Source organism: Rattus rattus, chromosome 11, assembly GCF_011064425.1.
Source record: "Rattus rattus isolate New Zealand chromosome 11, Rrattus_CSIRO_v1, whole genome shotgun sequence".
Taxonomy (NCBI): domain Eukaryota; kingdom Metazoa; phylum Chordata; class Mammalia; order Rodentia; family Muridae; genus Rattus; species Rattus rattus.
Window position 1 is genome coordinate 12,096,167 of NC_046164.1, and position 13,623 is coordinate 12,109,789.

General features: G+C 47.2%; 1 protein-coding gene across 6 annotated transcripts in view; it reads right to left on the bottom strand.

Moving 5' to 3' along the window:
• Positions 1–13,623, bottom strand: part of Wdfy3 (WD repeat and FYVE domain containing 3) — a 168,058-nt gene that overhangs the window by 80,459 nt on the left and 73,976 nt on the right. For all 6 annotated transcript variants that reach the window (XM_032916271.1, XM_032916266.1, XM_032916269.1 and 3 more), the window contains 8 exons: positions 11,740–11,917; positions 10,803–11,017; positions 7,472–7,584; positions 4,664–4,895; positions 3,573–3,673; positions 3,232–3,450; positions 2,128–2,309; positions 311–542 (listed from right to left, as the gene is read on the bottom strand). In XM_032916271.1, the coding sequence (XP_032772162.1) occupies positions 311–542; positions 2,128–2,309; positions 3,232–3,450; positions 3,573–3,673; positions 4,664–4,895; positions 7,472–7,584; positions 10,803–11,017; positions 11,740–11,917 (1,472 nt within the window). The remainder of the gene's footprint in view (positions 1–310; positions 543–2,127; positions 2,310–3,231; positions 3,451–3,572; positions 3,674–4,663; positions 4,896–7,471; positions 7,585–10,802; positions 11,018–11,739; positions 11,918–13,623) is intronic.

The following is a 13,623-nucleotide window of genomic DNA, read 5'->3' on the forward strand; positions in this document are numbered from 1 at the left end:
CGTGGTGGTGGGAGGGGAGAAGTGGTATATTCCATTTCCCCTGCCTGTTCGTTTGCAGTGCTGGGAATTCACATGAAGGCCCAGATATGCTAGCCACGCACACTAACCCTGCTACATCCTCACTGCAGAGAACACTTCCACCAGGAGCAATCAAAGGAATTATCCCAAAGAAAATGAAGGGAAAGCTCTTCCCCAGCCAAATGCCCACACGGGCATGCACACACGCAGGCGTGCACACACGCATGCACACCCCTACGTTGCAGGACTTACTCCCTGTACGGTGTCAAGAACTCATGGTACATGAACTCACATGGCACGAGGACAGCCTGGAAGCTTCCCACATAGTCTGGTCCCAGTTCATAAATAGCGGTCACGCTGGAGGGAGGTAAAACTTCTTCCAGAAAATGAGTGGGCCCCAGACGCCAGACCAGCGAGGCCATCTGCCGCTGTGCAGGTGGAGTGCCGATGTAAGCATAGACTGTGCTCAGCACTGGGGGGTTTGCAGAGCCCGAGCCCCCAGGCGTGCTGTGGACATAATGCAGCTGCGAAGAAGACACGGGTGTGAGACAAAAGTGGACGCCCCAGCCCGGGAATAACCACTTTATTGTTCATGTTTTCCTTACTTCAAGACCATGTGACTTTACAGATCTCAGAACCGAGCTGAGAAACGCAAGGCAAGACTCTAGGGTCTGTAACTGGGCACTCAGTGTGAACTCTGCCATCGAATTCTCACCAAGTACACTATATCTAGACACAGCAATGATTAAACATAGGGATGACGTCACTTGCTTCCTGTGGTCTACTTATATTAATGATGCTTCTCTGAAGAAGTGTTCACTGTTCTATGATAAAGCACTTTAGATGTGACCCTCCCAATTAAAAGTATCTCAACAGTTAGAAAAGTAAAATATATAATTTATATGCACATATATTATCTCAATACGAGAGAGCCATGGTTGCCTGACATTTTTAGAGTTGACAATGCTTTTATTTACTGATGAGACACCTCAGTTGTCAATCTACCCATGTTAAATAAATATATATTTAGGCAGGCTGTGAGATGAGACACCAAGTTACTGCTGGTAAAGGTGGCCCTTGTCACAGGGAAGGGGTAGCCTCTGTCACAGGGAAGGGGCAGCCTCTATCATGGGGGAGGACATTTCCATTGAGTTGCTTTTTCATATATGAGCTTCAGATCACATTTGTTTTCTTATATATTGAAGAATGGCCCCAGGGTTGTTTCAAGCATGAGAATAAAGACCTTCATACTCCTCCTGATTACTCACGTGCGTGTGCGTGTGTGCACATCCATCTAACTACTTACTTACATATCTATCTACCTATATATCACCTATCTATCATCTATTTACCTATCTACCTACCTATCTATCTATCCATCTTTCTATCATCTATCTTTCTATCTACCTACCTACCTATCTACCTACCTACCTACCTATCTATCTATCCATCTATCTAGTGTACACCACAATGGAGTAGTTTAGCATTACCTTAGTATATAAGGTGACAATAAAACATCACTACTGTTAAGGAAGGAAACTTGTTCACAGAAACTGCTGATTTTACACAAAAAGACCAATTTGCAAGAACAGCACTATCGGTCTAAGACAGATACTGTCTTACACAAGTTAAGAAACGTTAACCTCTCCGAGTTCTGTAGACAGTGAGAACAGCTTACAGCCTGCTCTGCAGTGCTGGGGACCAGAAGAAATGCTTCACGCAGCATCTTCCAGACCCTGGGACACCTGTGCAAACTTTAGTACTAGGAAAATGTGAAATTCAAAACACTTAGCAATTTGCAAATTGTTCTGTGAAAGATGCTGACACTAAGAAAGTGTTGGATTTTGGAGTATTTTGGACTTTAGGTGTGGGGACATTCACCCGTGACAATATCATCTTTATTCAGAAGACGCTCTTTAGTGCTTCCTCCCAGCTGCTCCTGAAGACCAGAGCGTGGTGTTCTCAGTAATGTTCACACCCATTCCCTCAGCAGAAGGCTGTGGACATGGCTCACTAAGTGGCTGCCACTCTAGCATGAGAACCTGGGCCCGGACTCTCGGCATGTGAGGGAAAGCCGAGAGCTGGTGTTCACCTTGGCAGAGCGCTTACCTTGACGGTGCTGACCAGCTGGCCGTCGATGTAGAGGGCTGCCGTGCTGTTCTTGAGCATGCCTCTGCTCATCAACAGAGCCAGGTGATGCCACTGTCCCTCCACCACCAGCTCTCCGCACCGAAAGCGGGCGCAGCATGGGAGGATCTCATAGAAAGAGGACTCTTCACTGAAATCATCAACTAGATAAAGCCGAGGGGAAAGACATGAGGAGAGCGCTTGCCCACACCGTCCCTGTTCTGTGTCACGAATTTCTAGATCAGCAGATTCTGACAGTCCAGACGCAGAGGAAGGCATCCTGCACATCCCACAACCCGCTGCTGGTCTGGGATCACCCTGCCAGAGCCCCAGGACGGCAGCTGCAGAGAGCGGTGCTGCGTGGCACCATGTACAAAGTGTCTGCTCCTCCAAGTTCCTGCTTCCTGTGAGAGCGCTGTCCAACAGACACCTCCTCTGCCAGCACTGCCTAACTCTACCCGCTGACTGCAGCTCAGCGCCAGTCAGACAAGCTACAGAACCGTAGCTTCCTCACACGTAAACACTAATATCACAGGACACGAGAACCTTCTGCGTTAGTTACTGCTTATTTTTGAAGTTACAATTTAATCACATAACTCCCTGCCTTTTCTTCCTCTAAACCTTTCCCCTCCCCGACTCCCCACTGCTCCCAGATCCTTCCCGTTTCCCTTCTCAATAAATTACTAGAGATAGATTTTGACAAACTATAACAAAAGACAAACAAAGGGTTATACGAATTTCATTTTCTCGTTCGTCTAACTGAAAATTAATGTCCTGCCTTTGTAGTTCTTGGTGGTGCTGGGAGTCAAACCCAGAGCCCGACACATGGCTGCACATATTTTTATTCTTCCCCTGGGCTAGAACACACTCCCAGCCTTCCTCGCTGTTTGTAGCTGGGCAGAGGACAGTGAGAGCAGAACCGAGAAACCCACACAGGAGTGAAGTTCAAAGGCCTCAGGGGTCACAGTTACAGACCGAGGGCTGTGAAGAAGAGAGTACGGGGCTGGCATGTGCTTAGCATGCATGGAGCCCTGGCCTCAGTCATCCAGCACATGCAAAAAAGATATGAGTGTCAACTGCACTGACCGTAATTTTGGAGCAGCTCCTCCTTCGTGGAGACGATTAAGGACCGGTCTTTCGCAGACAGAACGACGGCAAGGCACACATAATGCTGCTCGGATGAATTCGCTCGCCGCACAACAGTGAGGAGTCTGACCGGGTGGTTATTTGGAGGGGAGCTGAAGTGTTCAATGCAGAACCAGCAGGAATAGCTTAGGCCAGAAGGCGGGGGGAAGAACCTCTCGCCTGGAGTCAGGGGAGAAAGCCAGGGACAGAGCCTTGTGGCACACATCTATGTTTTTAAATGAGGCAACAACAGTACATAAACTGTTAGTAAAAATATCTACCGGAGAAGGAATGATACTTACCAGAGCCAATGCCGCTGACCACGGCCCCATCGGTAAGACCTGTCGTGACGGCATTGTTGGTAGGGGCGTTGTGGGGAGCCAGGCTGGGCAGAAACAGGCAGCTAGTAAAGAAAACACAGCTCGGTCAGAGATCCACTCTGTCGTAACACAACGGACGTGCAGACCCGCAATTAATGACTAAGTATGTAACTGCAGCTAGATCAGAGATTATAGAACAAACCTGGGGACCAGGCAGGGCCCTTGCTCTCTTTTAATAACGGGAGAACATCAAACGGTGTACTTTAAAAACCTCTAACAGTACCATTTAAACAGCGAATCATTTAAAACTTGTGGTTATATTTGCATATGTAAACAAAACATACAGTCTTCATAACAAACATGCCAGTCGTTTCGTTATCACAAAAGAAAACGCCCTGGAACACTTCTTCATATACAGCCTTGGGCATGAGTGTGCACGCGCTGAGCTAGTGGCCTGACAAGTTTGCTGATTCACTCTGGGGTCCTTGTGGCTGCCTCTGTAACTGGAGCAGCCTCTCGATATTTAAGGTTACTTGTCCGAGGCCACTGGTGTCACTGAGATCTCACACGGCTGAAGACGCAGTCCTCGACAGTCTGGAGACAAGGTGACAGAGGCCAGTCAGAGCTGACTCCTAACTCTATCCGTCATCTGTATCTCACGCTGACACCGCCCAAGTTGGCCAGCTTTCTGGATGGAGCCCCATGAGACCCTTGCTTGGTGCAGAAGACTTCCTACTAGGGTGACACACTTCTGCTGCTCAGCGAAGTCACACGAATGGGCTGCACGTGACACGGTAAAATGTCCTCATCCACAATCACACTTAAAAAAGGCCTTTCTCAACCATGGAACTTCAGTTATTAACTCCAGTATTACACCAGCATAGTCAGTATGATAAATGATTCAGAAAGCTGAACTCGGAAATCTTAAAACAGCATGCTCACAGAACCGGAATCACATGAGGACACACGCCATCGTACGGATCACAAAACGTGTCAGCCCAGCAATTTAAACCCAAAGTCTATTTGCAAAGCTCTCATGAGAGCAAGGCCTGGCCCCCTCGTAGTTTCCTTACCCAAAGCCTTCAAGGGATGTGTCAAATTCAACGAAAGCTGGAGTAACAGATGAACCATGAAGTCTGATGTCATGAGGGGTTGTCATGGAGACAAGACACTTCACCCTGGTCAAGGGCACAGTGCTTCCTTCTGCAGACTTCACCAGACTTTTGCTTATCCGGTAATGGTTATCTTCATGTGAGCTGAAAACATTGTCAGAGCCCAGACCTTCCAGAGAGGTGACCACGCTACCTGCGTGCAACACAAAATAACTTGGGGAATGCTCAGAATTTTACGGTAACTTCACTTGACTGAGTTATTTTTTTTTTTTTTTTTTTTTTTTTTTGGTTCTTTTTTTTTTTTTTTTTTTTTGGTTCTTTTTTTCGGAGCTGGGAACCGAACCCAGGGCCTTGCGCTTCCTAGGCAAGCGCTCTACCACTGAGCTAAATCCCCAACCCCCTGAGTTATTTTCATATGCTAGAATTATTTCCAATACCAAGGACACTTGTGCAGTGGTAATGGTGTTTGTTCCCTTTCAGACTTGAAGAACTTGCTTTCCCTTTTAAATTACGATCAAAGCAATGTATACACTGCAGAGACATCAGACACGAGTGCTGACAGGAATAAAAGCACCCACAATCATGGCTTAAATCTCAGTTGGGAGGGGGGACTCTTACTTCATAACACTGCTTATCATTTCTCTTCGGAAGGAAGGCATTTTCCCTAAAAGCACTGTAACAGAAAGGAACTTGCTGTCTCAGGGATGAACGCAACACTCACTTCTCCTGCCTTCCTCTGTCTTGTGAATCCTTAAATCTATCACAATAAAAACGACCATAAAAACACTGTGCATCTACGCAGGCATGAGTGCTGACAAGCAGTCCTGTCTTTCCAGAAACGTCTCAAACCAACAGAAAATGTTCTCTGTGAAGAACCGCACCAGAGCACAAACCATTCCCCTTCAATGTGTCTGACACTGGATCAACCACAACTGTGTTCTAATACTCTTTCAGGGATTACCTACTTTTGTCTCTCTTCTTAAGAAAGGAAATTAAAACTCAATTCTAAAGGAGTGGGTATAATACAAAAAGGGCAAACAGGACATAAAGGGATGTATATTAATGAATATGAGAAGCTATTGTATCCTGCCTTCCCATGAAACCATGCTAGAGTAGCAATGGTGATCACTGGCAGCAGGGAGCAATGGCTGAGGGCTGATACTCCGACTTCAGAAGTCTCCCCTCACAACTGCAGGGAATGATGAGAGGCACATTTCTGCCTTTCAAAGCTGTCACTATGGGCTTGGAGGATGTACCTCAGGGATAGAGCAGCGGCCTAGCACGGGGGAGGGCCTTGGATTAGTCACCAGCACATCAAAAACCAAAGGACAACCCAGGGGAAGGCAGTCTCTCTGACTTCCTATGAACTGTCCTGCATGGTGCACTGGCATTAAATACTAATTTATTTATTCTAATTCTACCTTAGCAGCCTTTCCACCACGCTGATCAAACAGAATCTCCGGAAAATGCACAAAACCACAGAATTAACCATGGGAGGAAATCCAAAAACCATAGGATTAATCAGAGACCCAGTAATAGGCTTTACTAAGACACTGCCCGCCAGTTTGGGTGGATTGTGCCTGTTGGTCTGCCATGATCCTGACAGACTAGGCAGGGCCTACGTTGTACTCACTCCCTTGGTCATTTTTCTTCCCTCTGCGCAGTGTGACATCTCCTTGGAGGCTACTCAGCAGATCTACCACAATGTCTAGGGGCCCCATCTCCCCTTGTCTCCCTCATTCCTCTATTGTTCCATCCAAACAATCCTGCTGGACGAGTTGTTTCCTTCATGTGATAGATCACAGCACACCTGCCTTCCAATCCCAGCACACCTGCCCTCCAATCCCAGGACACCTGCCTTCCAATCCCAGAACACCTGCCCTCTAATCCCAGGACACCTGCCTTCCAATCCCTACACACCTGCCTTCCAATCCCAGCACACCTGCCCTCCAATCCCAGGACACCTGCCTTCCAATCCCCGGACACCTGCCCTCCAATCCCAGGACACCTGCCTTCCAATCCCTACACACCTGCCTTCCAATCCCAGCACACCTGCCCTCCAATCCCAGGACACCTGCCTTCCAATCCCAGGACACCTGCCTTCCAATCCCCACACACCTGCCTTCCAATCCCAGGGCACCTGCCTTCCAATCCCCACACACCTGCCTTCCAATCCCCACACACCTGCCTTCCAATCCCCACACACCTGCCTTCCAATCCCAGGACACCTGCCTTCCAATCCCCACACACCTGCCTTCCAATCCCAGCACACCTACCCTCCAATCCCAGCACACCTGCCTTCCAATCCCAGCACACCTACCCTCCAATCCCAGCACACCTGCCTTCCAATCCCAGGACACCTGACCCCAGAAGCCACCTAGCTTCCCTTCTTCCCTCTGAGGCCTGATTTGACTTGTGATGCCCTGCAAACAGACTGCTGCATTTAAACAGTGTGATCATGAACACTCCCCAGTCCAGGCTGCAAAGGCCACTTGGGAGAGAGATAGAGAGAATCCTCTGAGGTGAAGGAGTGTGCTCCCTTCCCCACACCAGGGGCTAAGCTGCCTGTCTCCTTACACTGCCCATCACTCCTTACACCCCAACTGTTCTCTCACTGGGTTAACCAACCTGACTGTATGTCACTGACCGAACAGCAGCGACCTCCTTTCTTTATAAAGTTCTCACACAGACCCACCCCCAGCCACGTGGATTTGAGGGACAGACAAAATGAACCATGACCATGACCAGGAAGCTCCGAGCTCAGCTTACTTCTCATGTCCGGCTCGAAGCTCAGCGAACTTGGTTTGTGAACCCTGTACTGTTTCAGCAGCTTTTTGTCCCACGCACCACAGTTCAGAGGGCTTGCCAAACGCAAAAACTCCCTGAGAAGAGAAAGCAAAGTTATGCTCACTGAGATTACAGACACCGGGTCAAGGGGTGGGGGATGATGAACTGTAACGAGTAGTTATTATGACACAATGTATGATGTTAATTTCATATTATAGTCACCACATAAGCTGTACATCTACTATGTACCCCAGAGGACCCCACACCCTTACGTCACCTTCTACCCAACAACACTGAAACAGGTTTGGAGTCTTCCATTCACTTTGCTTTCTACATTCATAAAATCCCCAAACCGTGCTAATCTGACATGCCTGTCCTCGGCAGCCGTCTAAGGGCACCCAGACTGAGCGCCCTGTTTCTGTGTCTAGGAGCAGTCTGTGTCACCTCCAGGGGCTCCCAACACCATCTACTCACTGTCACTGTCCTGCTCAACACGTCAATGGCTGCTCATTCCTGGCACATGGAAACCCCAGTTCCCCACAGGCTGGCAGGGAAGGCCACAGTGACATGAGAGCTACCTTCCACACCCCTTCATTGCACTCCCTTTTCACCCACCCACAAACTGACTTCTTATGATGCCTGTCTCTCTCACTGCAGAGGGATTCCATGTTTTCCCCCAATCCAATCAGGATACTCGTCTTCCATATTCTATTTCTAAACTGTCATTGTTCTAAAAAGCCAACCTCCCTACAATTTTTGGACAAGCTGCCCTTAAATAAATTCTACAACACTGCTACTGTGGAATCTACTATGTGGTGTTTTAGTTTCCCGTTCTTCTGTGAGAGAGCTCCTTCTTTATCTGGTTACCGATGTTTTCTTACATCTCAGCTGAAGGGTTCAAGTTACGATGTGTCAGACTAGGGGAGCAAGGCCCCATGTCTGTAGTGGCTATAAAACAAGCTACTTCTGCTCTTGTTCTAAGCACCAGAAAGACTGCAGAGGATTGCTAAGGGTAGGAGACACAGTCCGTGAAGCATGACCTCCGAAACATGGTGTGCACACAAAGCACACTGGCTAGCAATGGCACACGTAGGAGTCCTTCAGAGCCGGGCACGTAAGCTGCCATGACACCGCATAGGATTCTGTTCGACACGTGTTTACGTCAAGTATTTTTCTTAATCAATAATAATTTTGGAATGGGCTTTAAAAAGCACAAATAACACCTCAACCATGTTTTTGAAAAGCCTTTAAAGTTTCATACGATGACAGCACTTCCACAGAAGGCGAGAGCAATCACAGACACCGTGTATGGTCTCAGAACAGCAGCCCACAGTGTATTTTTAAAAGAACGGAAAAGGTAATGTATGACTACATTTACTTGGCTGGATGATTTCGAAGCAAACTGAAGGGTTTTTTTTTTTTTAAGATTTACTTTAATTTTATGTATATGGGTGTTTTGCCTCTAAGTATGGCTGCGCACCACACATGTGTTTGGTGACCAGAGAAGCCAGAAGAGGGTTTCAGATCCCCTGGACCTGGGGTTAAAGAGAGTTTTAAGTCCCAATGTGTGTTCTGAAAAGCAGAATAGCAGGAATAGCGACCAACACTTTTACTGCTGAGCCATCTCACCCCTCCCCCCCGCCATCTCACCCCTCCCCGCCCCCCATCTCACCCCCCCCCACACACATTTAAAACTGACGGGTTCCATTTGTAAAGACAGCATTTGTCTCGAGTGAAAACATTTGCTTTCTTCGTGAGCTAGAGACATAGCTCAGTGGAAGAGTGCTCGATTCTCAGAACACACATCTGCACACACGTGTGCCCACTGTGATAAAGGAAAACTACCTATCTACAAATGTCACGTGTTATATAGGATGTGTGCAAGCAAAACATTTCCAACACGACAAAATCATGGAGCTGGAGAGGGACGGTCGGAGGGGGTGTGTAGGACGAAAAGGTACGCCAGTCAGGAACTGCAGGACAGGGGTGTGTAGGACACAGAGGGGCGGCATGAGCAAGATCCTCGTGGGACCTACAACTGTGCAGCGGTCACATAAAATGCACCTGGTACACACCTGTAATCCCAGCACCCAGGAGGCTGACGAGGGAGATTGTGGGTGTCAGGAAATAAACTGCTTGCACTACCTAATAAAAGCCCACCTCCGAAAAGCAAGGGTGGACCTACACATGGATCCCAACAGAAAGAAAGAAATGCGTGTGTGCACGATGACACAGTGTCACCTTCCTGCGGATACTGTGGTAAACCGGCAGAAGCTGGAACCACGGAAGACTGGGTGAGAGAGATAATGAACTCTGGTCTTCGCAAGAACTGTAACATAGAATTAATTGAAAATATAAATATGTTTTACTTTACGAAGCACTTTATTAAAGTTTTATTTCAGTTGTAGTTATATGAGTGTGTGTGTACGCCTCTACATAGGTCTGTGTGTTACTGCAGTGTCTACATGGAGCTGAAGGCGAGTCAGAGTGCCCTGGAGCTGGAAATACAAGCAGTTGTGAATAACTGGATAGGGGTGCTGGGTCCTCTGAAAGCGCATGTGCTCTTAACCACTGAGCCATCTCGCTAGCCCCTTTAAAAAGAGTTCTAACAACAAAATATCCTTAAATACAAAATAGATTTAATTCCTATTCTTAAGAAGTATGATATGATCTTAAAGGAAAATGAGTTTTCTAGATTCAAGGGTAAGAAATAAGCCATGGACTGAGATGCTGTTAGTAAGCACACATGTTGCTCACCACACAGCTATCTATCTATCTATCTATCTATCTATCTATCTATCTATCTATCTATCTATCTATCTATCCATCCATCCAACCATCCATTTATTTATTTATTTTTACAACCAAGGTATGAGTCACCATGGCGTACCAGTCCAACCTTACGTCATCTCACAATCCTCCTGCCCTGCACTCATGAGAGTTAGGCACGGAGCTGTACCATTTCTAAATAGTTTATTTAGTTTGGTTGTAGTTTGTTCACATTTAATCTATATTAAGCCCATGAAAGGAAAGCTGTGACTGTCTATGGTACCGGGAACTGGTCCCAAGGCGTCCTGTATGCTAGACAAGCACCGAGCCTCACCCCAGACTCCGTTCACGTTTCCTTGGGAGGAAGCACAGCTCTGAGCTCTCTAGACTATCACCGCCCGTCAGTCCTTGCATTTATGATCCCCGGGTCTGGCTTCCTGAGTACCTGAGACTGTGGGCCTTCGCCACGGGGTCAGACCAGAGAGCAAAGACTCCAAGGACTGCCTTTCCTGACTTGCATAAATACCAAGACGGACGTACTGACCTCAGCACCATGGGTTCCAAGGCCTGGGAGGCCAAGCGTTCAAACATGCGCTGCAGGGGAGGGTGCAGCGAGTGGTCCTCATCGGCCAGTGCAGCGCCGCACCTCTGCAGCAACCGTGCGTGAAGACCGGCTTCACACATGACCTGCTGGTTCCGCTCCGTGTGCACCAGGGATTGTAAAATATTGGCCACGGCAAGTTGAAGGTCCAAAGCATGCTAGAGTTAACAAAATGTCAGAGAGATGTTTGTCACCACGGCATCCTTAGTGACATGGGCGGTAGTTCTTCCTATGTGCTGCTTGAAAACATACGCACATCCCAGAAACTGTAGGTGTAAAGGCCCCTTTTCTTTTTAAGACAGGGCTTCACTATGTAGCCAAGAACTTAATATGCACACCAGGCTGGCCTTGAACTTAAGAGAATGGCCTCCCTCTGCCTTCCGAGTGCTGGTATTAAAGCTGTGTGACACCGTATCTGGAGTGTAAAGCCTTTTTCACGGTGTCAGACAACCAGCTTTAAAGGAAGTTGGTCATTCACATTTGGGGCTTGGGAACCACATAGCATTTTAACAGAAATGGCCACCCCAACTGTAAGCACCTCAAACTTCTGAGTGTTCCAGGACAGAACAGAGCAACAAACAGGCTCACTGTGGTGTCTGTAGGCACGTTTCCTTCTGTGTCACCTCTGAGCCATTTCCAGTGCTGGGCAGAACTCTTCAGGGGAAACTGAGAGTCTCAGACCAGAAGCAACCACTGGTGTTAAGTGGCATCAGCTGTATTCAAAACCAGAATGGATAGCTGGAAGACCTGGCTCAGTGGGAATCTCCTACTGTGGATTTAACTGGACAGCTACGTTCCATGCTCTTCCCTGTCCTTACTCCTCAGGGAAACACGCCGCCCTTTCTCTGACTAAACCGAGAACTACCATGACCCAACTTACTTCTGGCTGTGTCACTGAGCCCACAGAGGCCAGCAGGTCGAGCATGGCTAACATGGCCCCGGGGTGGATGATGACGGCCTCGGAGCTCGGCAGGGGTGAGCTTGTCACCTGAAGTTTTAGGTCGGTGACGCTTTTCGCAGGGTACACAGGTGGAGTTGAAACGCAGTGAAATGCGTGCCTACGGAAAGAAAAAATTAAGTCTTATTTGGACTCTGCTCAAGACCACATTCATCGTTCATTTTCTTCGTCTCGGGTTACTTTCAATCAAGGACATGCAAAAGCCTTGAAATTCAGGGAGTTACACAAGGCCTGCAGGGTGAGGTGTGTAAAGAAATGAAACAATGTATCGCCACCTCATACACAAGACCTGCAGGGTGAGGCTTTAAAGAAGCGAAACAATGTATCGCTACCTCGCCAAGTTACCTGGAGACAACTGATGGATTCCTGGCTTGTACCATCTGTGCTATCTACTCTTTGGGCTGTTTCATTAAACACTGGCACTTGTACCAGAAGGTATTTTCTCAACAATGGGTGAAAAAGCGATTCAAATCTCCAAGAAGACAACAGCTCAGATGATATCTGACTAAACTGAAGCACTCAACGAGATCCCTTAGAACTATCTATGTGGTTCTGGTCTTCTCTTGACCCAAGGGCAAGAGAATCCTGGGCTAACAAGATATACGTGGTCTTCTCTGACAGAAGCAACTGAGTGAGTGTTGGCTCAACTGAGAAGTCTTTGGTTTATCTAGAACTGTATTCACAGTCTGGGCGTCTGTGCAGCGTTCCTGAAAGCATTCAGCCTTCATGAATGGAGAGGCGTATTTTATGCACGTTTCTAACAGATGGACAGTCAAGCCGTTCCGAGTAGGCATTTCCCCTTCCCCCAAGGCTCTCCCCTGTCTACCTCCTATTATCTTCTTACAACTCAGGCTCAAACACCAGGAGAAGATGCTCTGAGCTGCTTTCCAGTCAGGAGCGGCTTGGAAACAGACACCTTACAGCAGTGATTTCATAAAAGAACTGGCACTGTCACATTCTCAGAAAAACCTACAGTCCTTCCTCTGTTTACAGAAATTCTAGGAAAGCATTTGGCTGCGCACGTGTTCGCTTCGATTGCTTAAGTCAGCGATCCTGTGCCCACTCATGGTTTCGCTCTCTGGATTTGGCTGGTTTACAGTCAGGGAAGTGTAATTTCTAAACCTATCAGGACAGATCTGTGGGCTGGGAAAATGGCTGAGAGATTAAGAGCACGTGCTGTTCTTGCAGAGGACCCAAGTTCAGCTCCCAGCACCACAGGGCAGTTTAGAGCCATCTCTACCTACGGCTGCAAGGATCTGTCACCCTCTTGTGGCCTCTGTGGGCACCAGATGGTGCAGTGGACTTAAAAATAATTCTAGAAAAAAGAGATTTCTAAGCACATCTTAACTAGTGGCCCCTGACTTGTACTTGCTCCCCTTGTTCCCTAAATACTTTTATCTGTCTATATTTTAAAAACTCCATAGAAAGTATTTTCATTGTAAACAAAGAGGTCAATCGAATTTGAGGAAAACATTTCAGTTGAGCATTCTACACACACGTCTTTCTCATTTCCCAGTTAACAACTGAACTCAAATTTTAAGTTAAAGTGTGGTCATTCTCAGGAAGATACCTTCTAGTCCTCAGAAACTAAACTCTTCATAAATATTATAGCAGCAAACTCTGTAAACCCAGTATGACAATGACGTCATAAGCAGGTGGTTTTTAAACCAGAATAACAGAGCGAACATTGTTAGAAACATAAACAAGTATTTTTTTTATTAATTAAAACTGGGTGCATTTATAGGGCGGCTATACAGCAAGTAGTAGGTGTGATCAATTTTTAATTATGGATTATGGTAAACTTAT